The following is a 22,645-nucleotide window of genomic DNA, read 5'->3' as shown; positions in this document are numbered from 1 at the left end:
AAACATTTAATATATTTTCTTCAAAAAAGTAGTGATTTATTTTAGATGTAAATAATAAATGAATTCAAGAATAAAAACTTTGAATTAAAAAAAAAGAATATTTTATATTTTACCCCCCCGTACTTTATATTTTTGGTCATGTTTCAACCACAAGTGCAAATGTTTTTCATAAGGATATTTTGGGACAAACCAACATTAAGTAGCACACAACTGGAAAGTTTAGCTGAAAGAAAACTTGGCACATGTACCCTAATTCAGGGGTTCCCAAAATGGAGTGTTGGGTTGTTGGGACCCTCTAGCGGGTCGCGAGACACTCATTTGGCGGGTCAAAAGATGATTTTCAAATTCATCATGATGTGATCCCCCTATGGATTATGGAGAGTCAGTTTTGGTTTATGGATCTGGTGATTATTTTTTGGATTAACTGTTTAATAGTTGGACATAAAAAGGTGCTTAAAAGGAGATTTATTTATTTTTATTACAGATTTGAAGCAAGTGAAGCAAAAACTGCCACTTGAGTTCTGGGTAGAACATATTTACAGACAAAGATTTTTTTTTTTTTACTGTATCTTAAATGTAATATGCATGCATGCATTTTCTTTTGCATGCATGCAGTTTTGGCTTAATCACTGCTTTGAATATGTTGTTCTTCCAGCAGATGCCCTTTTGTTAACTCTGTATACTCCACTTAACAATTAATCAATTACCAAATTAGATGATGATTATGTCAATATTTGATTCATTGATAATTAGATTTTTTACATGATAAAATCAATTAATAAAATTTCATTGTAAAAAAAAATCATGTTTAAAAATGGATATGATTATGTCACTCTGTATGCATATAGAGTGAATTAGTTATATGTATTTTATGGGGGTCCATATTTCTTTGCAAAATGGATCTAGCTCAACCAGATTGGATTAAAACCATCTATTTTTCCCCCGTTTTTGAATTTCGCTACAGATTCTTGGTGAGATTTAAGTCTTGACTTTGACTAGACCATTGAAGGATTGGAACATTCTTTGATTTAAATCACTTAATTTTTTCTGTTGTTGTCATTAGTCCCACCTGAGCTCTGAAGCTCTGGAATTCCTCTCGGCTTTTTCTCTAATTATTGCTCAACTTTCCTGACCTGTCAGTTCAGCTTATTGCGTGGAGGACAAAACGGAGCTTTTGTAATATGTTGTCAAAAACTTTATCTCTGATCTGCTTTGGTGCATTTCCTGCTCTTTCCTCAGAGCTGTTTGCTCACTAATCCTCTCTAACAAACCTCTGAGGACTTCACAGAATGCCTTGATTTATACTGAGATGCATTACAAACAGGAGGATTCAATTTACTAACTCTACGACTTCTATAAAGAAGAAGAAGAAAAAAAAAGAGGAGGTTGAGTTGGATTTTGAATTTTTAGGAGAATCAAAGAAAGAAGCACATGGTTTTATTTCCATGTCACAATTATGTGCTACTTAGATTTTTTACAATTTCCACCAGCGTCAGCGGTTTTGCAAGGCACTGCAGTTTTGGATGTGGTTGCTATTGAGTGGCCTCCGAAATCTCTTGCGCATATAACGACTCTTAACCTGACGTTCTCACTGTTGTGACAAAAACGTCATAACAACTCGAGCCGCAGCTCACACCCCAATTAATGCCAACAATGCGGCTAAACGTACATAAGCCGCCTTGCAACCACCGAGCCTATTACAGCAACGGCCGCTGGCAGGGCAGCAGAGAGGAGCAGAGGAACTGTGATTCCACAGATGTAAACACTGTCATCTCCCCCCTGTGGGAAATCTCTGCTGTGGCCATGTTGTGTGGCATCGCCAGAATCCTGCGACTGTTTTGTTTATAGCAATGACGACCTCAGATTTCATCCCTGAAGGATTTGTGCTGAACAGCTCAGGGAAGCTGTGTCGAAACTCTCGTTTGGAAGCAAATGAATGTCTCAACTGTTATGCAGAACAAATAGTTTTGTAACACGTTTTAAGATTCTGAGTAAACAAAATAGACACTATCATCTTTTTTTTTTAAGATGCAAATGACTGGAGTGAGCTCCCTCTTTTTGCTTACCGACTGAACCGACGGTCTCCCATGCTTGCTCCAGGGTGTTGAGTTTCTCCTTCGTGATCTCCAGTTCCTTATTGACGGCAGAGATTTGTTTCCGTAGAGACTCGTTCTCGCTCTGGGATGTTGGACAGAATCACAAAGATGCATTGGAAGAGTTCAGCACACCACTGGAAATAATGTAACGTTCAATGATGTCACCGAGAAGTCACTTGTAATCTCTTAAAGCAGCCTTGATTGAATGTTCTTTAAGTTTTCCAGAAGGTCTTTCAAACGTTCTTTGCTCAATATTTGCAGCTTTTTCAAAAAAATCTTTGGAAATATGTTGACATCAACACGATGACTTACAGTTTTGGTGCAGAGGAAGCTGTTACACAATAAGGAATGGTGTTAGGACAACAATAAACGAAGTAGAAGTTGTTTCTGGTTTGACGGACAGAACAAAAATACAGTTCTAAAGACAAGAATTGCCAAACAGCTTTAAATTTATTTAGAATCTTTACACATCCTCCCACAAATTCTTGGATGGTTACAACTTGGCAAGTAAATGAGTGAAAAAGCTGCCAAAATCAAATAAAAAACGTTAACGAAAAGAAACTCCAGAAAACTGTAAGTGGTGTTCAAAACTACTTTGTCGAAAGTCTGAAGATAGGAGAGATGAACAAGGACACTGAAAGGAGTGAAAGAGTAGCAGATGGTTGAAGAGGAAAGTTTTGAGTTGGGAATGTTTCTTACTACCTCTAAATGTTGGAGGCTGGATGTTTTCTGTACAAGTAGGCTGTCCTTCTGGAGCACATCTCTGTATTTGACTGTTAGCTTAGTGTACTGCTTATTGGCTCTCTCAAGTTCTGATGCAGGCACGCTGTCATCCAAGGCCTTCTGCAGGGCCGTTATCTTATAGGCAGCCATTTCCTTTAGAACAAAAAAAAAAGGGTGAGACATCAATTCAATAGTAAACTGTCAACGGCATCATTTTTTATTCTTGTTTTAAAAAGACAAGTTGTGAAACAATGCTTTACAGTGACTACTGATTTAACTACTCAGTGGCCACACCCAACAGGACGGTTAATTGCTTTCTTCCAGTATTTTAGCTTCTAAAGAGAAAAAAACATTTAGCTTAAATCAGTGGCTGTAGGTAAAAGGCTGGGGGTGAGATTTCTCATCCCTGTTGACTCCCTTATCTCTTCCTCCCAAAAACTATGGAGCCATTTAACCACAGAAGACGCGTCTACCGTCTCTTTGCCCGTCAAAGCGGAATGTACACCCGGTGACCTTCAGTGTATTTTCGAGTGGAACAGATGAATGTGTTCCCCTTGTAAAGATTTGTGTAGTGTTGGGTTACATTTACACTCTCGGGACCATGTGACGATCGCGGGTGATGTGTGAGGTTCTCGCTAAGTGCTGTTTAAGGGCTCTGCCTGAACTCCCTGAGTATTTTCACAACGTTCATTATCGCTTGTGTTGAAAGACCTCTGGATTCTTTTGATATCGGTTTTTGTTTTGGTGATTCATGACCATCATCAGAGTTTGGGGGTGGGTGTGGGGAACAGATTAGGTGTGTTGGGTGGCATCCAAACAGTATTTTTGGTACACGGGGAAAGAGAAGAATTCAAGAAAAGCAGTCTAGACTCTAAAAGTAAGAGTTTTATTTTCAGGAGCACACTTTGAAAAACAGTTGGCACCTCTGCCAAGTTTATAAGTTTAAAGTGCGATATCCCAAAGCCTCTCAATGACTCCAACACCTGGGGTCTGACTCTGATCAGGACTTCCCATTCAATTCCCAGGCAGTCTTCAGTGGATTTACGTGTACGTGGTGGTTCCAGTTCTGAATCTGCTTAACATTTTTACAGATGCACCATGAATTCACAGATTTTTACATTTTTACAGATGCACCATGAATTCTGCTGTTACACAGCAGAATTCATGGTGGCTTATATGAAGGTAAGCTCAGCAAGTCCTGTTGAAGCAAACCATCCCCAAATCATAACACTTGGTGGATTTGGCCTACAGCAAACATGTCCTCTGTTCTCATGTCAAAATAATTCAATTGGAAACAAAAGGGCTTCCAACGGGTTTCTGGAAACCCTCTGATAAATGAAACTGCTTTCTTAATTTGTAACCTAATATTAAGTAAAGTCCATTGCTAAAGCTTGGTTTCCTTAGATGTCATAAAAATATCAATAATGACATCAGAGTTCACAATTACAGTGGATGTATTTTTAAATAAGAGGGCAAGAATTTAAGTTCTTTTCTTGATATAATTTCCACAAAACTTCATCAACAATCTAAAATCGTTTCTTTTTGAGTCTTACATGTGACTCGAGTTGGCATCTCAAACTGGAGTCGCCATCAATGAATGAGACTCAGTGAGCTAAGCTTTTCAATAATAAGCATTTCAGCTGCATCTGACACAAGACAAAGAATGAATATCTGAAAAAGCAACTTGTTAAAGTGACACTGAAGGCACTTTGGACCTGATGTCACAAGCAGTCTAACACGTATGATCTGTTTAAATAGAAATGTGGTGATCTTTAGAAGAAAAAGGAAAAAAACTGGTTGTCATTAGATCTTTGAACAAAATAATGATTTTGCGAAGTCAAACAGAATTCGTCAGACGCAAAATCGACCCTGTTCCATGGTCAGCTCTTCTTTGGATCTAAATTCAATTTAAAATATGTAGCGTGAACTAAGGAGAACACAGCTTATGATGAGGCCTACTGTCCAGAGAAGCATAAGTTAATTGTATAAAAAATGTTAAAAGAGAAGTCTAAGAAGGGTTGCACAAAGCACTGATGTTACCAGGGCTACCAATAAATACTGCTGGAATGTGTTTAAATCAGATATGGGCATTGAAGACAGATTGGCTCCTTAAATCAGACTTTCAGAGAATATTTGACCTGGTCCTTGAATTATGACTATTAAGTTCAGCTGCTTTCTCACCAAATTTACAAGCCGTTTAAATGTGTGTTGCACTTAAAATCGTCAAACTTTTTATATCCTTTTTGTTTTTACTTAAAAAATAAATGAGGTTTTAGGGGGAATAAAAAAACATGTTGTTTTTTTTATTGCTTCTTAACTTCTGGAATCAATTTGACAAAAGGCAAAACAAAAATAAACAGTTTTAAAACTTCCCTTGGATTAACCAGTATCCTGGCACACCGGTAGCAGATTTGGTAATTCAGCTGTGGATTAATCAGGAAGCGCAGCGCCAGAGCAACGAATGCTGCCACATACTTCATCCTGTCAGCATACCAAATTAACCAAACAAAGCTCCGCTGTGATCCTGTGACCAAAGCTCTTCTGAGTTTACCTTCGCTAGAAGACATGAAAAAAACCCGACGGCTATCAGGAGAAACAATTTCTGGTCAAAAGTCGCTGAGCTAAATGAGCTTAGCCTGAGCCAGCGTCCAGAACATTCCATGTCAACGAGGCCAGCAGCACCGCACAGAGGTGGGAGTCAGATGATTGAGTGCCAAATGACTGGAAAAGGTGTTAGGAAGACGACAGTGTAAATATCGCCCGATGATTTACATCAAAACACCGGCTATCAGGAGGACCAAACGAGCGTTCCAGCACGACGAGCAAAAGCAACCTCAAACACTGTCTTCAAGGAAAACATGTCTCCTCTGTTGGATCGAATGTAAGATTTATGGTGAGGTTCAGGGCGGAGGAGAGCAACCTAATCCTTCTTGCAAACATAAACTAAAAAGGAAAGGCTTTTTGATAAGATGCAGAATGAGAAATTTGGCAAAGATATTCTCTTCCACAACGGGAAGCAAAATTAAGAAGGACGCAGAAAATGCTGAACCAAGTATCAGAATTCCTCTTGTACTTGCGTTTTTACCGTGAGCTTTGAATGTTTTCCAGCTGATTTGCCCCCATTTGACAGTGAAACAGGTGAACCAGGATGTGCGTACCTTGTACCTCTGCAGGTAGCCCATCCTTTGGAGGACAGAGGCCTGCATGCGGCTGCTCTCATCCCTGAGCTTGCCGTTTTCCTTGCGGAGCAGCTGCTCCTGTTCCAGCAGGGTGGAGTAGCGGCGTGTCAGTTTCTTCTCGTTGACCCTCAGCACGGTCAGCTTGCGGAATGCCTCACTCAGCTGCCTCCTGATTTCTTCGGGGTCTCTGTGAAGTGTGTCCAGCAGCTCCTGATGGACAAAACACACGCGAGATTAACGTCACGGTTCTAACTTCTTCTTCGTTCGCGTGTGCCGTTGCTTGTTTTCTTACACACTTCTTTTTTTTGTTCTGACAAACACGGAGATTCGGTTGCAGCACATGTTGAAATCTGTGCAATCCAAGCTGTGCAGTAAGTCTTGGGGGACGAGCGTGTTCTCCCTGATGTATGTTTCAAGTTAGCTAAGGTGAAAGGAAATCTAGAAATCTATTGAGATTTTCTTAGTGGTAGTTCAGTACTGCATGTTCTTAATGACGTCGAATAATAAATAAAAGCCTACATGAATCAAACAAACAAAAATAAAACAAAAAAACGAAGACGCACCGATTGATCGGTTGGGAAATGGAACCGTCCGATTTCAGATGGAAGTCTCCTTGAAGTGAGAGGTGCCACAGAGGGATGCTAGCTGTTTTTCAGCATCGGTGAGGTGTTATAAAATACAGTTGGTAAAAGCATAGAAGTAATTTAAAAGGAAACTGTATTTTCAACTGTTTAATCAGGCTTCCACATAAAGAGACAGCAAGACATGAGCCAATCCCAGGTAGCTGAAAGTCTTCCAGCAATGGGGCAATTCTTTATAAAACAGAACAAAATGGATTAGGAGATGTTGGAGTCTTTAGGAAGTCTCACAGGTCAGGTAAAAGTAGCTGTAGCATTGCTAATAGTGCTAATCATGCTAAATGCTAAGATGAGATGCTAAAGATGTCACATTTGGAATCATTTTGTTTTTGTCTTGATACATTATTGATCTCTGGTTTGACTCCGTAGCTCACAACCACTTTAAGATGTCGTTCCTGTTTTTGTCCAAAAAACATTAATTCAGTTATACAATTCGACTTTAAGTTGAACAATGTTGTCATGTTTAGGTGTACAACACCAACGACAAAAAAATAAAATAAATTACATTCCTATTCATGTTCCAGCAATTCATTGGTGTGACTTACATTGAACTGTTGAATTTTCACATCGTCCACCTGCTTTTGCTCATCCAGCTTGTTCTTCATGTCTGTGAATGTCTCCTTCTCTTTTTGCCACTCCGCCTTTTCACTAACAAACAGAACAACGGCATCATCACCAGCTCATTACAACAGTTTGCCTTCTAAATTAGTCAAGTTAGCCCACCTTAAATATTCCTTATAGAGAAGTCCCTGTTGATGGCTTATGACAGAAAACTTCTCTTTGTATTCTTCAAGGGTTTCTAAAAGTTTCTTGCTTTTTTCCTCCCTGTTTTTCAGCTCCTAAACAAGAATAGATGAGGATTTTTAAACAGACTCTCAGTTTAGTTACAATTATTGAAGTCAGAGATCTGAGAAGAAACTAGGTCGGACCTGAAGCAGTCGAACAGCATACTCGTTCAAGGAGCTAATGACCTCGGTGCTGCTGGGGCCCAGGCCTTCGGGGAGGGTCAGAGGTCGAGGGAGGACTCCACTGCTGCCTGACTTCCTGAGCAGCTCCAGCTCATTTTGGAGATGGCTCACCTGACAGACGAAAACACAACCCATCGGTCAAGCTTTTCAACCCAACCACTTTCATTTAAAACATTCACCCAAATTTGTTGTTTAATGTATCTCTGTGGAATGCTCTGGAAGTTCTAGAGAAAAACAGAAGAAGCATTCCAGAGCATTCCAAACCTTTAGTCCGCAAAAGACAGGAAACCACCTGACTGTTTAACAACTTCACGGATCAACGGCTATGGCAGGAAAAAAAAACAAAAATAAACACACAACAAACTAACAAACAAAAAACAACAGTTTAATACCCGACATTTCTTCTATCTTTCAAGCACAAGAATCTCGCAAACATTTTGCAAGCTGTGTTTTCTGGCACATGTTCTTCATTAAAAGTTTATTTGCTGCAGACTTTCACATTTTAGAACTTTTAAACCAAATATAAACAAAATGCCAAAACACGGGTTTGTTTACCTCGTTTCTCTTGTTAAGTGAAAGGAAACCAGCACATGTTGGCAACAGCCGAAAACCAAAGAGTGACATTCTTGGCTATAAAAACGGTAAAATAAAAACATTCCTGTGGGTTCCGGTGTTTTTTCACCTCGTCGTACCTTCTCTTTGGCTCTGACGAGGTCACCGAAGCTGCTGCTTGCCTCCTCGCGAGCCGACTTCAGTTCCTGCCTCAGCTCTTCGTTTCGGCCCACCAGCTGATGGATTTGAAAGTTGAGGTCAGCCTGGGGTTGCCCACCTAGGCTGCTCACATCTAAAGCCTGACGCGAGATGGAAAGAGAGAGAGATAGAAAGAGAGAACAGTTAAAATGCAGCACAAAAACACTAGCTGCACCCGTTCCAGTCAAACGTTTGAAAACACACATCACGGACATGAAGGTCAAGTAAATCGTGGTCTAGTTTTACCAACCACCATCACGCAGTAAAAGTTTTACAACACTGCGGACATTTTGGTCTACCTCTTGACCAATGTGTGTGCTGACCTGATATTCTTTTAAATAAGGCAGTCTGGGGGCCGTGAGTATTTGTGTTGCTGGATAACTAGAAAGTCTTCACTATCTGCACTTCCATCAACCACAGAATTGTGCAAATTGAAATTACAAAAACAAATTAGCTCAATGAAAACATGCAAATTTTGAAAAAAAAAAAAACCAAAAACAAAAAACTCCCATTTTTTGATAAAATGTTTTTGCACAAGGACAAGTTGGTTTTTCAGCTGCATAGAAAGAGATCTATTTTGCAAAACTGCATTGGAGACATTTTTTTTGCATTGCACGAGTCACACAACCGACAGACGGATGTTACTACTGGTGAAAATCACAAAAAGACAACAGGAAGTGATAGGAGGATGATGGTTTGCTTTGGGGTGTTTTTTCCAGACACTACAATGTCGCTACAATGAAAGCACTGCCAGCCATAGCTTTGTGACCAATGAGCTCCGATCATTGATTGGTCTCCAAACAGGTATATTTTATGTAGTTGGGCTACAACTACGTACGGGCAAAAACTCTTCAGAATGCTGCGTCCAAGACAGAGCTGAAGTTATTATTCCTTGATCTAAGGCGGAACGATCAGGAGTCAGCATACAGCTTCAGTAACTACAGCTAGAAACTAGCAATTATGTCCAAAATCTGTGTGTTATGATGGACTCTGACCTGAACCTCCAGAGTCACGTAAAGACAGTTACAAAGTCAGCGATCTATCACCTGAAGAACATTATGGTTAAAGGAATGTCTAGTGCCTTAGCAAAGTCTAGAGAAACTCATAGATGAGTTTAGTCTTATTTATTACTGCAACATAGTCTTTACAGGTCTGCCTAAGAAATCAAACCTCCAGCTGCAGCTGATCCAGAATGCTGCTGTTTGTGTCCTGACTAAAACCAGGAAAATAGAGCACATCACTTCACTCTCTTTTTTTGTCCCTCTTACCCAGTGTTTTTGGTCTAGTTTCAAGAGCAAATATCCTAAAACACTTGAAATAAAATAAAACTACAAGGAAGTTTTCAGCAAGATATTGGAGCTTGTTTTAAGTTAACAGAACCCTGGCAGATTCTCTCACTTATAACATGGGAAAATGTCTTGCTATAAGTGAAATAATCTGCCAGTCTCAGTAGTACTTTTTCATACATTTTAGGAAATTATTATGTTCCTACATCTCACTGAAAAGTTACTTGTGAGTTTATTTTGTCTTATTTCAAGTGTTTTAAGATAATTAAACTAAAAGACATTTGGTAAAAATTTTGTATTTTTGCAGTGCATTCATCACTGTTTTTAAGTAGGCCCACTACTTTACACTGAATCTCTAATTTCTAACTGAATTCCTATTTACTTTGGGTATTTTACTGTCATCAGTTGAGAGGTTTTACTCCATGCACTGTATTTAACTCATGCTAGGCTGCTAGTACCGATTAGAAATCCACTAGTTCGGGTTGCTAGTGGAAACAAACATTTCATGTTGATTTAAACAATAAGAATAAAAGGGTTGGTAAAACCAGGGGATGCTTTTGTGCTGACAAATGATTTAGCTACAGTTCCTCTGTGCTGTAGAGTTCAGGACAAGAATTCAGTGAAAGTGGGAGGCTAAAGGAATGATTGGTAGAGACATTTTTACTGATATGATGATGAGATTTTGAGTTCTAAAAATAAAAGAGGTTAAAAACTGGCTAAATAACATCAGCCCTGGTTAATGTCTGCGACAAATGTGATGAAAAGCCCTGTGACCGGAGTTTTATGATGACAAAGAAAAACCTCCAGCTGCAGCCAGTTATGATCACTCAGCAGATATTGATTGGCCTTCTCAAGTCAAAAGACATCCTAGATCCATTAGCAACACACATAAGCCTGTATGTATACATTTTGGCTCTGTTGGATTAGAGAAAACACTAAATAAATTCAAATTGGCCAGAACATTTGCGGTTGTAAACCAGTTCTCGCTGGAAGAAGAACAAGTCATTAAAAATCATTTTCATTCACTTCAAGTGTTAAATGTTCCTCAGAATAACACATCTATAATCATCAGATTTATATTTACAAGAAATGATCATCCATGAACTTCAAAGCAAGGACACATTTTGTTCTCTGTAAAATATTATTTCCAACATCTGTCAGCAATGTGGCTTCTATCTGATCTACTTGTGATAATTCCTGCTGCACATGTCTGACACTGCAGCGTCATTCCAGGATCCTCCTCTGCTGTGCCTCACTAAAGATTTTGCCTCACAATTTGCCGCATTTTTTTATTTATTTTTTTTTATGTCCTGCTGCTTTTGTTTTGTTTTGTCGCTGAGTTACCAAGCGACAGCGATATCAAAGAGGCTCAGGGGCTTTCTTCTCTTTTGTTGATTCTTTGTCACATTTCAAATAATAAAAAGAAATGTAATATCGGACATAACTGAAACCAACTGAGACAATACGGGAGCACCAATTGCAGTTTTCTGACCAATCGCCAACATCATCGTTAAAAATTCTGACTTTTGTAAAATGTGCTTCCTTGGTATTCAATAATAATAATAATAATAATAATAATAATCCAAACCTACCGATTTTGGAAAAATATTTTTTTGTTGTTGTCTGAAAATAGCAACAAAGTCAGTAAGCTTACAACAGTGGCTATTGTTAACCACACTGTTGTTAGCTTAGCAACTTGGTTGCTATTTTCAGCACATTAAATTTCAATATTGCCACCTTCAACAAAATAATGTGTTTTTTTTTTTGCTAAAAATGATGATGATTATTTATTTATTTTTGCTGAAAACATTTTTTGAAAAGAAAGAGGTGGTGATTTGTTTTTTTGTGTGTTTTTTTTTAGGACAAAATCAGTTTTGGCAAAACCCCCAGACATTTTGGAAGGTGAGGATATAACAGACATAGTTGTGTAGCTGTAAGAGGACAAAAAATGAAATAAAGAACTGTATCTCAAGCTTTTTTTGATACTCACATTAGACAAGCTTTTCATACTGCTGGCAGTGACAGGATCAGAACCGGTCTGCTGACTCGTCCTAATGGCCTGAAGAACCTCTTTCAGCGTAGCCTCCAAGTCTGTCTTTGCTTTGGACAGGTCTGCCACTGTAGATTGACACACCGTGACACACATACAAAAGCAAACAAACGGCCCTCTGAGACAGTCAATATGCTGTTTACTAATTCAGTTCAACAGTGTCCTTTCTCTGAGAAAATCTCAAACTCACGTTGAGCCTGAAAATCGGACTTGTGAAGTTCAAGCTCCCTCTTCTTGCTGCTCAGTTCTTTCTTTAGGTATTCATTCTGCAATGCAAAGTTAACGTTAGAGAAATAGATATATGTAGTGAAATATACATATGGTGTTTTCCCCTCATTTTAACATCTTCTATAAGTCTGAGAGCTTCTGAATACAAGCCTGGATAAACCTAAAATTGCATCATAATATTTTGTGGTATTATTGAGATAAAAGTGACGGTGAAAATGATTTATTACTTGTTTGTCGATAACTGTGTGACTATGACCACATGAAATACAAAGGCTGCTCTTGAATAAGTGTGTAATGCTCTTTTTTCAGGACACCAGTCAGATAACAAGTGTGGTTCATATCACTAAGCTGCACACAGTAGCTCCATTAACTCATATTTTCAAATTTGCTGACATTTATCGACATTCTTGATGAAAGAAATGACAGAGAAACAGTAAAAGCAACAATCCCAACAGTTCTTTGGGGAAAATAGGAATTTAAATATAATTAATTGGAATGATAAATCAAAAAATCTTTTATCGTGAAAATAAATTTATCACGATAAATGATGCAATAAATGCTCACACTACTTACACATCATCAGGTTTTTAAACACATCCTCTTTGAAGTGGTGATCTCCAAATAATAATCCTAACTCTACTCTGTTTTACACAGAGAGCAGATGTTCTAGTAATTCTGTCATTTATGTAAACAGAGACAATAATACAGATTTAAGGCATTCTACTAATGCGAGGCGGATTAACTTTGGATCACAAATGAGCAAGAACTGATTCAGGTGGGAGCTGAGAAGGTACTTCTGAATGTTTAGGCACTGAAATATGAACATAAATGAACAAATCTATTTTTTAACGAGACATATTTTGCCATAGGAAAAAAAAGTAATGAGTTTTACCTTTTGTCTGATCTTGTCGTCAGTGTAGATTCTTCCTTGTGCCTCTTCTTTTCTGCCAGACCAGACATCTTCCTGCAGCTGCACACTTGACTGTGGGATTCCAGCAGGCACAGCTGATCACCAGGAGGAAATGTTAAGTGGTTTAAGAGTCAAAATGAAAATTTTAAGCAGCTGTAGCACACTTCTTCTCAAAATTAGATGACTGTATCTTCATTTATCCTGTTTTTCCTAGAGATTCAGCTTCATGTTCTTCAAACACTCAGAACTCGTAACCTTCCCACATAGGATTCAGGTGCAGCTCCCTATGAACTGAAAGTTGCCATAAAATGTCCACATCACCACCACAGACATCAAACTTTTCATATATTTTTTAAAACTCGTCGAACAACCATTTCTATGCTGCAGTTATGCATGACTTTGTGTTCTACCACATGAAATTCCAATAAAAGTTTATTGAAGCTTGTGGTTGTAATATGACAAGATATGAAAGAGTTAAAGGAGGTGCTGCACGGCGTATGGAATGTTAATGTGAAAACAGTGCAGAATCACGTTTTATTCTGTGTATTTCTTGTGTTTTGGAGTTCTGTATCCCAAAAGAAAAGTGATAAAAGGGAGCTCATTTTTTCAAAATGAGGCCAAAACTATTTTTAGACTTATTTTATAGCCTGTTGCTGGTTCTCAAAAACACTGAAGTTAACAAATGGCAATCAATTTAATGAACTAATACATAGAGGTGGGCTGAACGATCCAAAATATTGATAATACTAATACTAAATCTGTATCGAATCGATTCTACAGTGATGAGATTGATATTTTAGTTTCAGATTCTCTCTTGAAATCTTATTTAATTTTGTAATGCAGTTTCTCAACTCTACCATAAAAACAACTTTGCTTAGATTTTCTCTCAAATGATATGTTTTTTTTTGCACTTTATTTACAAAACAATTGACAAAAATTTGTCTAAATTAAGTATGAAGTCTTTGTAAGCAAAACTGTCCTTCAAATAAAAGGGGCTGGTTCAGACCAACCCAACTGAAGATTTTTGTCATCCAGTTTTTGGTAGAAAGAAAGAGAGAAAAGAGAAAGTAACAAATCGAGCAAATGGATATTATTGTGCTGGTTTTTCATTTATCGCGCGATTAATTGATTTATTTCGACAGGCCTAGTAGGAAATGCTTTGCACTATTTAAATCAGGCCTTTCACCTTTTTCTTTCACCAAGCGCCTGATTTGTTTCTTCAGCTCCAGCCGCTCTTCTTCCAGTCGCTCAATCTGAAAAGGAATCCATCGGCGTGTTGACATGAGGCCTCTCTAGCACTTCTAACAGCAACAGTCTGATCTCCTTTGAACGCAGCCTTACCTCTTTGGCAAGAACTTGGTTTTCGGCTTTGTACTGGCGCTGCCTGAGATCCCTGGCGCGCCTGAATTCTGTCAGATCCACTTCCTGCTTTGGCTCCAGACCTGCTCGCAACCGGAAAATCCCACCAAAAAAAGAACTCGTTAGAAATTTCCCTGCCTCAGATGAGCCAGCATTGTCTAAACAGATGGAAAACAGTGGTGTTTTTAAAAACTCTGACCCAGTTTTTCCCGGAACTCCTCGTTTTCATCCATGAGGTCATTGATTCTCAGCTCGAGCTGGTTGATCTCTTTGGTCATGGCCTCTGCCTCACGATCTCTCATTCTAATTTGATTGTTACACTCTTTGATCTCGGCAATGGCTGCTTCCAGGCCGTAAGTGCCCTGCCGTACAGAAACAGCACTGTGATTTGTTGTCCGTCAAAAAAATAAATAAAATAAAAAGGCACATCTTGTCTCACTTTTGTTTATTTCCTTCTTTTTTGGGGGGGGAGGAAGTAAAAGGGGTGGGAGTCAGGGTGAGAGCTTAACTTTGGTGAAAAAACAAACAAACAGTACGCTTGTGGACCCAAAAAGCATGTTGATCATGCCACAGTCACATAGGTGTTTTAACATCCCTATTTAAAGGACGGTGAAAAAGAAAAATCACAGGCCTTATTTCTGGGAAATTAGGAGTCAGTTAATTCGATTTGGATAAAAACAAGTCTCGGAAGCTGAGGCCAAAAACAAAGGCAGGAACAAAAAAAAGGTATTTGTGGACTTACAGACTCGTACTGGCTCAGGCGATTTGATGCCTCAATAAAGGCTTTGTCTTTTTCCTCAGCATGTGATTCTGCCTGTCTGAAGGCCCGCTCTGCTTCCGTCGCTCTGGCCTCTGCCACTTTCAGTTTAGACTGCAGCTCCTCCATCTTCCTCTGCTGTAACGTCAAAGGAGCACCTGAGACAGAAACATGTTATTAAATTACATTTACCAGTCAAACACTGTTAAAAATCCAAGTTAGTAACAAGTTCACATAAGCCCATCAGAAGTATGATTGTTAGAATTGCGGCTTTTAAAGATGTTTTTAACTGTTCCCTTTTCAGATTGGAAAGCTTCTACAATAATATTTATAAACTAGTGGTGGAACTCGATTTAAAATGTTTAATTAATTGTTAATTGTAGGGTTTGTATTAGTTAGTTGCAATTAGTCGACTAATTAGGCAACATTTTCATTTCCAAAATTCCTTTCTGCTGCTAAATTCTTGAATAAATAGACATATTAGCTCAACAGCAAAGATATTAATGTTTTTAATCTGTTATTTAGGCTTTTCAACCATCAGGAAGGTGCAAAGTGGTGTTATATCCATTCAGTTTTCAAGTGTATCTTTAGAAATGTGGACTCTGGGTGCTAACATTAGTGTTGGAGACGTCTGTGGTGCTGCAACATGTTTAGCATTGAGATGCCATTTTAGGCTTGGATAGCTTCACTAAGGCTAACTCCTTTTAGCACACTACAATAGTCCTTCCCACTGTCTAACCAGACCGTATTTTGACGGAAAAATGAACTAAGAGAACTAATGACTAATAACTAAGAGAAGCGGCCTCATTGTCCATCGTTGTTGTTTGCGGATGTCGCTTTTCTGCATCAAATTTAGAGTCATACAAGAAAAGCAGTAAAACAAGGATTCCCATGTTAAAATTTTTAATGCATTAAAATCTTTGCAATCAATAAATCAAAATTAATGTGTTAAAAGTCCTGGACTTAATTTACGTACAATTTGATTAACCTCGTAGTCCTGGAAACTGTTTGTGATCAAAAAAACGTTCCAACTTTTGTATATCCGCAATCCTCATCCTTTAATCTTCACCTTTACTCTTCACCGCTCCCCATGATGACATTCGCATCATGGGTAGCAGCCAACTCAATAAATTCTATCAGGCAAGTCTTTTTTATGCCGGCAAAAAAACAAAACAAAAACTAAACATTGCATTCAACATATGGTCACTAGCTATATGTTCATAAGCTGGAACTTTAAGTACAATCAATCAGGAGATTAGTGTGAATGTTTGTAAGCCTGTGGAGATTAGAGAAAATCTGTTGGTAAATCAAACTTGTTCACAGAGTTTTGGTTTTTAAATAAACTGAATATTTTATAACAATGTCAGTTCAAACAAATCCTCAGATGTCAAAAGTTAAAATGACATTTATGCCCATGACCAAACTACAACTGTACACTTTCATTTAGTAAAAGCCTGTACTTCACTTTATTTTTATTATTAAATAAAAATAACAATCACCTTATAGAGGCAGATTTCTTTTACCATTTGGCAATGGAAGTATTATCAGGTTTGTGAGTGATGTTTTCACTTTGTAAAGTTGATATTTTCGCTAATAGTTCCAACATATAAACCCTACAAGCACAGGAGCGTTAGTATCCATTTGCCTCTGCCCCTCTCCCAGCCAACGAGGATTTTGACCTACATTCTGCCTCGTCAGCTGTGTTTTGGTCTGTACCGCTTTCTGAAGGAAACATCTGGCTTTTTAAACATTTAGAAATCTCTCGGCTGAAGGCAGCTAACTTTGCGTGACAAGAACGCCAATCGGAGAGGCAAGGCTAAACCGGCGTGGCGAACCGTGAAACCAAACTAGTGGCCTGTAACTTATCACATCTATCACTGTCATTCCTAATAGAAAGTAAAAATGCTTTTTATGAATATTTTTGTCCATAAGCTGAAAAAACTTTTCAAGCAGCTATAATTCTTTTATCTGGTATCTCATGAATAACATTTTTGTTTCTAACTGAAGTCATGAAGCCAACAACTAAAACAAGACATTTGATTGGTCAGTTTAAACACAGACCTCTATCTTTGTTTGTGGACATCTTCAGCTCCTCTATGAGCCGAGCGTGCTTTTCCATCTCTCCTGTGTACTGCTCCACCTGCTCGCTCAGCATCTTGATCTGATTATCTCGCTCCTGGACGGCCTGTGGGGACATTTACAGACATTTCTGAATAATGACAGCTTAGCGACGGACTAAACAGGTTTGTAACTCGCCTCGCTGTGGGCGCTATGAGGCAACTTCTAAGACGAAAACAAGCAGAGACACGTGACGGATGGAACTTACACCACAGAGTTCATATATGACCTGGGCCAGAGCAGCGACACAGAAAGAAGGGAGGACAGGTGGATGAGAATAAAAAGATGAAAATGAGGTAATGATGCAGGCAAAACAAGAAAAGAAGCCAAAAACTGGAAAATGGAACAAGCTGACATGTGCACAAACACAAAGCTTTCCATAGCAAACCTACCCGACATTTTATAACCACCTAATTCTACATATTTTATACATACTACTTGGGACGTTCCGATTGCAGTTTTCTGGCTGATCACTTATTTTAAAACACCTGACCTGCCAACTTCAATTTTGGCCAATACTGTAATTTTTTGTCTGAATAGTAAATAGAGCAACAAACTTACTAAGTTGCTAACAGTGGGGTGGGGTGGATATTATTAACTGAACATGTCCAGATGTGACTTTTAGGTCAGGTTTGTCAGTCAAACTTCTGTCACAGAAGACTGATGTTCAGACCTTTCTGTCGGTAAAAAATATCAGAGCATAAGATCCGTTATACATGTCAGACTGTTGATCACCCAAAATCAAGGAAATCTGGCCCAATTTATTGGTGCACCAATAATATATGTAATTTTTTTTGTGTGTTTTTACTGTACACTTTTGTTGAAGGTCATACCAAGGTCACCATCTTCAAAAAACAAATGGTGCGGAACAAAAGGTGGATCTAGTAAAAAATAAAACTTTAAGAGATAGATCAAATTTCTGAATGGGGGTTCTCCTGAGATGTTCTGAGCATGTGTTGTTTATGAATCAGAATCAGAACCTATCCCTGCGTTTCAGTTACCTCCAAAGTCGGAACTCAGAGTTGCGTTTGACAAAGTAGCAGCATTCCAGTTAAAATAGTCAGAGGAGTTGGGATTTCAACATGGCGACGCCCAGAGACTCTCAGTCTGAAGAATATCGTTTCAACTTTCCGTGAGCAAACACCATTTTTAATTTATTCAGTTTAGAGCGGCAGGTGCTATCTGTAACATTGATTTACATCTTATATGTAAATCAATGTTAAATCAATGAGGCCGCTCCTCCTGATGTGAGGAGCGTCCATAATGAAATGCGAAGTCGGTCTTACAAGCTGGCGTTCCTCACATTATCCCAGTGAGAAGTTCGACTTCGGAGGGCGTCTCAGTCGATTTTTAGACTGGGAAGTTGTTATTTCCCAATGTTGACTACAAATGGAACGCAACATCAATTTAAAATGGTTGAACTATTTTAAAACCGTTGTGATAAAACCGTTTCTGTTGTTGTACCTCTGATGCCTACTAGGAAGAGTTGGTTCATATGACAGAACAGTGATACAACTGAAGGATATTTTTTGAAAGCTGCAACTTGTTACTGTTATCAATTTACAATTTTTTTTGGAGTTCTCTCTTTATTGTGTCCAAGGCAACCATGCAATTTGATGTGAGCATTGTGCTAGTTTGCAGAAATGCTTTTACCTTTACTTTCAAACGTTTTACGGAATGTATGGCAGTCAATTGTTAGTGCCAAATATGATAAATGCTGAGAAAAAAATATTTTTAATTTTATTAAGAATAATCTAGATACAATTCTATATATCTTACCATTTTCAAGCAGCTCTAACAAAATATGAGCTGTTCTAAAGAACAATCTTCTGCCACACTGTTAGAGGCGCCACATCGGGAGAAGCTGAATATAATTATAAATGAAGACGTTTGACTCCTCTGCTTGCTATTTTTGGACACACCTGTTGCAGGGCAATTATGTTGCTTTTGTCCAAGTCCAGCTGGGCAGAGCGCAGCTTTTCCCTCAGCTCACGGATCATCTGCTGGTACACCAAAATTTCCTCATCCTTCCCAGACAACACTTTCTGTGTGAGGAAAACATCTCGTCACCAGTGCAACAGGCTAATGTTTACTCAAGTAAGAGAACAAAATACAATAAAATCACAAAAAACAGAAAATAGGCACTTTTATAAAAAAAATAAATAAACTATTTGTACATTTTTACACTCAGTCTGTCTCTTGAAAACTCCAAAGTAAGGCGAATAGAAAGAAAGCAACTTTGTTCTCAACAGCCAATAAACCACGCTAATTTTTTTCATTTCATTTGACTTACTTACAACTGTCCGGTGTTTTTTCTGAGCTTCCATAGATCTGTTGGTGGAGAGATTTCACTGAACCACAGCTGACTTGCTTGTTTGTTATAAATCAAGCAGACTAGAGAGACTGGACCCTCACAGGCTAGTGGTTCAAGTCTTTTTCTACCTGTTTAAATGGAACAACGTACTGACGTGTTTATCTAGTAACCATAAGTTGCTGTGTTATAGGCTGCATATGCTCCGGTAAAGCAGGGCCAGTATTTAAAACACATAAAACACAAGGAAAATATTGACCTAATCTGTGAGCTAGCCTAAGAACTACACATCCAGGGTCATTTTAGGCTTTTTTTTCTGGTATAAATTTTCTTACTGCACTCCCAGGGACAAGACAACCACACGGCTTATGACTAATTTTGGGCTTAAAGGGGCAGTTTTATGTAAAACTGCCTTTTATGAGCTTTACATGATACTACAATGTTATTCCCTATTCAAAAGCAAACCTGGATTTGATTGTTTCATGCATGTTTGATTGATTGTTTGATTTGATTGTTTCATGCTTTGATTCTTTCATGCATGTTTGAGAAATCCTTGAATCTCCCATGGCAACCATTCAGTTGTGCAAAACGCCTGGTTCGACCCAGTTCCGACTTCGAGGACGAAGCTCCTCCTCAGAGAAGCAGTTTCCAAGATTCCGCATTACAGCGCACCCCTCTCCCATGCATCCCCAACTCAGCTCCTTCAGACTAGCCAGAAGCATTTAGCAAACACCTTGCATAACTGCTGAGCTCATTATAGAATCTACTTCTCAGTGAAACGCTGATAAAAAAACGTTGTTGAAGGGTTAATAGAGGAGCCAAGCTGTGATGACTTCATGAAGGTAGAGTTTCTAAAGAGACAGAGGCTCAATTTCAAGACATTAAATTAGGAAGTGACATTTCTTACACGTAATTTTTAGTATGTAAAGCATGTTTATAACAACTGAAGTTAACAGTTACTCATTTATGCTATAAAATGGCACTATGTGCCAGGAAAACACATAATACTGCCCTTTTAACTGGATTTATTTAGAATAATCTGACTAATCTGTGTGCATTAGAGAAAATCCAATACGGATAAGCAACTTCTGCATCCAGTTTTTAAAAATCACTGCGGTATTAACACATCAGTCTGGGGGAAAAGAATGGTTTGAATAAAATATCAAAGGCCCAAAATGAATGACACTCATACCCCATGATGAGAGAATGTAAACCTCTGACCACAGACGTGTGAGTTAATGCAGTCAAAATGTTTTTCCAAAGGCAATGTAAGGGTTTCTGTAGAGTCAATTTTGTTAGGAATATCTGTCCAAAAACAAAAGATAAAAAGAATGAGTCTTTACATTATTGCCTATATTTGCCACTCACCTTCCACTCCTCTACTTTGGCATTGACAGCTGCCATGATTGGGTCATTCTCTTCAGTCATGCTTTGAATCTTTTCTGTCAGCTCTCTAACCTGCACATAAAAAAAACACAAAGCCTTGCTTGAGTTTGGTGCACAGAAACATTAGATTATCTACTTCAAAACAAACAGGACAGATCTAACACAGCAGCTTTTCTTTGATGATATTACTCACACTCTTTGACCTTCCTAAAGAATGATAAACGATACCGCGTAACTCATCTCAGCATGGAAACTTATTTTGCAAACCACCCACCGATTCAGGGTGGGATCAAAACACGGACATAAAAAAAACCACACACACACACACGCAGCAGTGGAACGAGAGCGGGCTTTTACTTGAAGCTTCGTGTGATCCCTTTCTTTCCTGAGCTGGTCCATAATTGAGTCAGTCTGCTGCACAACGATCTTCATCTTGTTGTACTCATCTGTCATCTTCTCCATCTCTTTCACAGACTCCTCCAGGCTCCTCTGCAGCTGCACGTTCTGTGTCTTCAGGTGTGCGTTCTCATCCTCTGCTCGCTGTTGGATGCAAAATAACAACAATAAATTAGTACAATGAATGAATATCTTGACTTCTAACACATGTTGCGCACATTAAGAGCTTACAGCCATAAAAAAAGGAGTTGTAAAAGATGATTTATTTAAAAAAATTTTTTAAAAAATCAGTGGGATATGCTAATTTATCTCATTTAGTAAGTGTGGTTTCTGTGAACCTGCAGGTCGTCCAGGCATTGGTAGAGCTGGCGGTTGGCCAGGCTGAGCTTCCTCTGAGTCTCGGCGCCGTCGTCTCTGGAGGTGAGCGGCTCCTTCTGCTCCAGCTCTGCACGGTAGAACTCCACGTCCTGCTGGAGCTGCTCATTCTGCCACGGCACAAGAAAGGCAGGAACAGCTTTCAGGAAGAACAACGACCAGACAAAAAATGGTCGAAGCTACTGTTTTCTTTTTAGAAAATTGTGTTGGACTTTTCAGTCATAGTCAGTCACGAAACGTGGGGGCAATTTAGATACAAACATCAAGGTGTTTGAAAAAGATACATGATCACAACTAATCTATCATATGTTTTTTGCCTTCAGTGAAGCGGAGGTGTGTTACTTTAACTGTCAATCAATTTTTTTGTTTTGTATAGCACCTTTCAGCAACAAGGCATTTCAAAGTGCTTTACAATACAACTGTGTATTTTATCGATTGCTAAAAGACTGACAAAAACCAATGATAGAACATTGACTATATTGGGTACATTTAATAGGAACAGTTTTAGAATTATGTCTTTCATATTAGCACCATGTTAGAGCAGCTATGTCGAATTTGTTCTGATTTGGTCTTTTGCAGACCAATTCAGAACAAATCATTCTTTTGGTCGGAATTCTTTTGTATGAATCATTGCATGTTTGAACAATTGTTCCCTCTGGTGTTGGGAACAATTGTCAAAAACAAAAGTCAATTGTTTTTGACAATTCCGAAGAGTAAAAATCCACATCACCGTGGAAATAATATGTTGTTTTTGCAACTAGGAGCAGTTGATTGGCATCTTAAAAGCGCAACTAATACCTGGACTACGACCCCCAAATCCCAAAGTTCATCGGCTACACAGATTTAAAATTTAGTGTAAATTTTAAATAATAATAATAGTGGCAAAAGCAAATGAGTTGGATTAGCAGTACTTGCCAACAACTGATGGTGTCATCCATCACATTACTGCTGAATATCGTTTTTAGTCCCCAAAACTGACCGGTTAGCATGTCATGGAAGTCCTGAGACTGTCATACAGCGAATGACTGAAGATGCTTGGATGATATGAGTAACAACAATGAATAAAGGCGCTTTCGCACTGCACGGAACGGTACGGAACGGAACGGTTCCAGCCC

The 22,645-nt window shown here is 38.6% G+C and overlaps 1 protein-coding gene across 1 annotated transcript in view; it reads right to left on the bottom strand.

Moving 5' to 3' along the window:
• The window catches only part of LOC103150633 (centrosomal protein of 290 kDa), a 41,250-nt gene that overhangs the window by 11,050 nt on the left and 7,555 nt on the right, over nucleotides 1–22,645 (bottom strand). The window contains exons 7-26 of the mRNA XM_016680839.1: nucleotides 21,494–21,640; nucleotides 21,117–21,299; nucleotides 20,742–20,831; nucleotides 18,985–19,107; nucleotides 17,271–17,291; nucleotides 17,006–17,129; nucleotides 14,930–15,102; nucleotides 14,387–14,549; nucleotides 14,170–14,270; nucleotides 14,015–14,081; nucleotides 12,811–12,923; nucleotides 11,881–11,956; nucleotides 11,631–11,758; nucleotides 8,297–8,455; nucleotides 7,566–7,715; nucleotides 7,360–7,475; nucleotides 7,182–7,284; nucleotides 5,978–6,208; nucleotides 2,799–2,972; nucleotides 2,067–2,178 (exon numbers count right to left, since the gene is read on the bottom strand). Of these exons, the coding sequence (XP_016536325.1) occupies nucleotides 2,067–2,178; nucleotides 2,799–2,972; nucleotides 5,978–6,208; nucleotides 7,182–7,284; nucleotides 7,360–7,475; nucleotides 7,566–7,715; nucleotides 8,297–8,455; nucleotides 11,631–11,758; nucleotides 11,881–11,956; nucleotides 12,811–12,923; nucleotides 14,015–14,081; nucleotides 14,170–14,270; nucleotides 14,387–14,549; nucleotides 14,930–15,102; nucleotides 17,006–17,129; nucleotides 17,271–17,291; nucleotides 18,985–19,107; nucleotides 20,742–20,831; nucleotides 21,117–21,299; nucleotides 21,494–21,640 (2,554 nt within the window). The remainder of the gene's footprint in view (nucleotides 1–2,066; nucleotides 2,179–2,798; nucleotides 2,973–5,977; nucleotides 6,209–7,181; nucleotides 7,285–7,359; nucleotides 7,476–7,565; nucleotides 7,716–8,296; nucleotides 8,456–11,630; nucleotides 11,759–11,880; nucleotides 11,957–12,810; nucleotides 12,924–14,014; nucleotides 14,082–14,169; nucleotides 14,271–14,386; nucleotides 14,550–14,929; nucleotides 15,103–17,005; nucleotides 17,130–17,270; nucleotides 17,292–18,984; nucleotides 19,108–20,741; nucleotides 20,832–21,116; nucleotides 21,300–21,493; nucleotides 21,641–22,645) is intronic.

The sequence above is a fragment of the Poecilia formosa genome, unplaced genomic scaffold, assembly GCF_000485575.1.
Source record: "Poecilia formosa unplaced genomic scaffold, Poecilia_formosa-5.1.2 Scaffold258, whole genome shotgun sequence".
Lineage (NCBI taxonomy): Eukaryota > Metazoa > Chordata > Actinopteri > Cyprinodontiformes > Poeciliidae > Poecilia > Poecilia formosa.
Note: the sequence above shows the minus strand (reverse complement) of the source record. Positions and strands in the feature narration are given on the sequence as shown.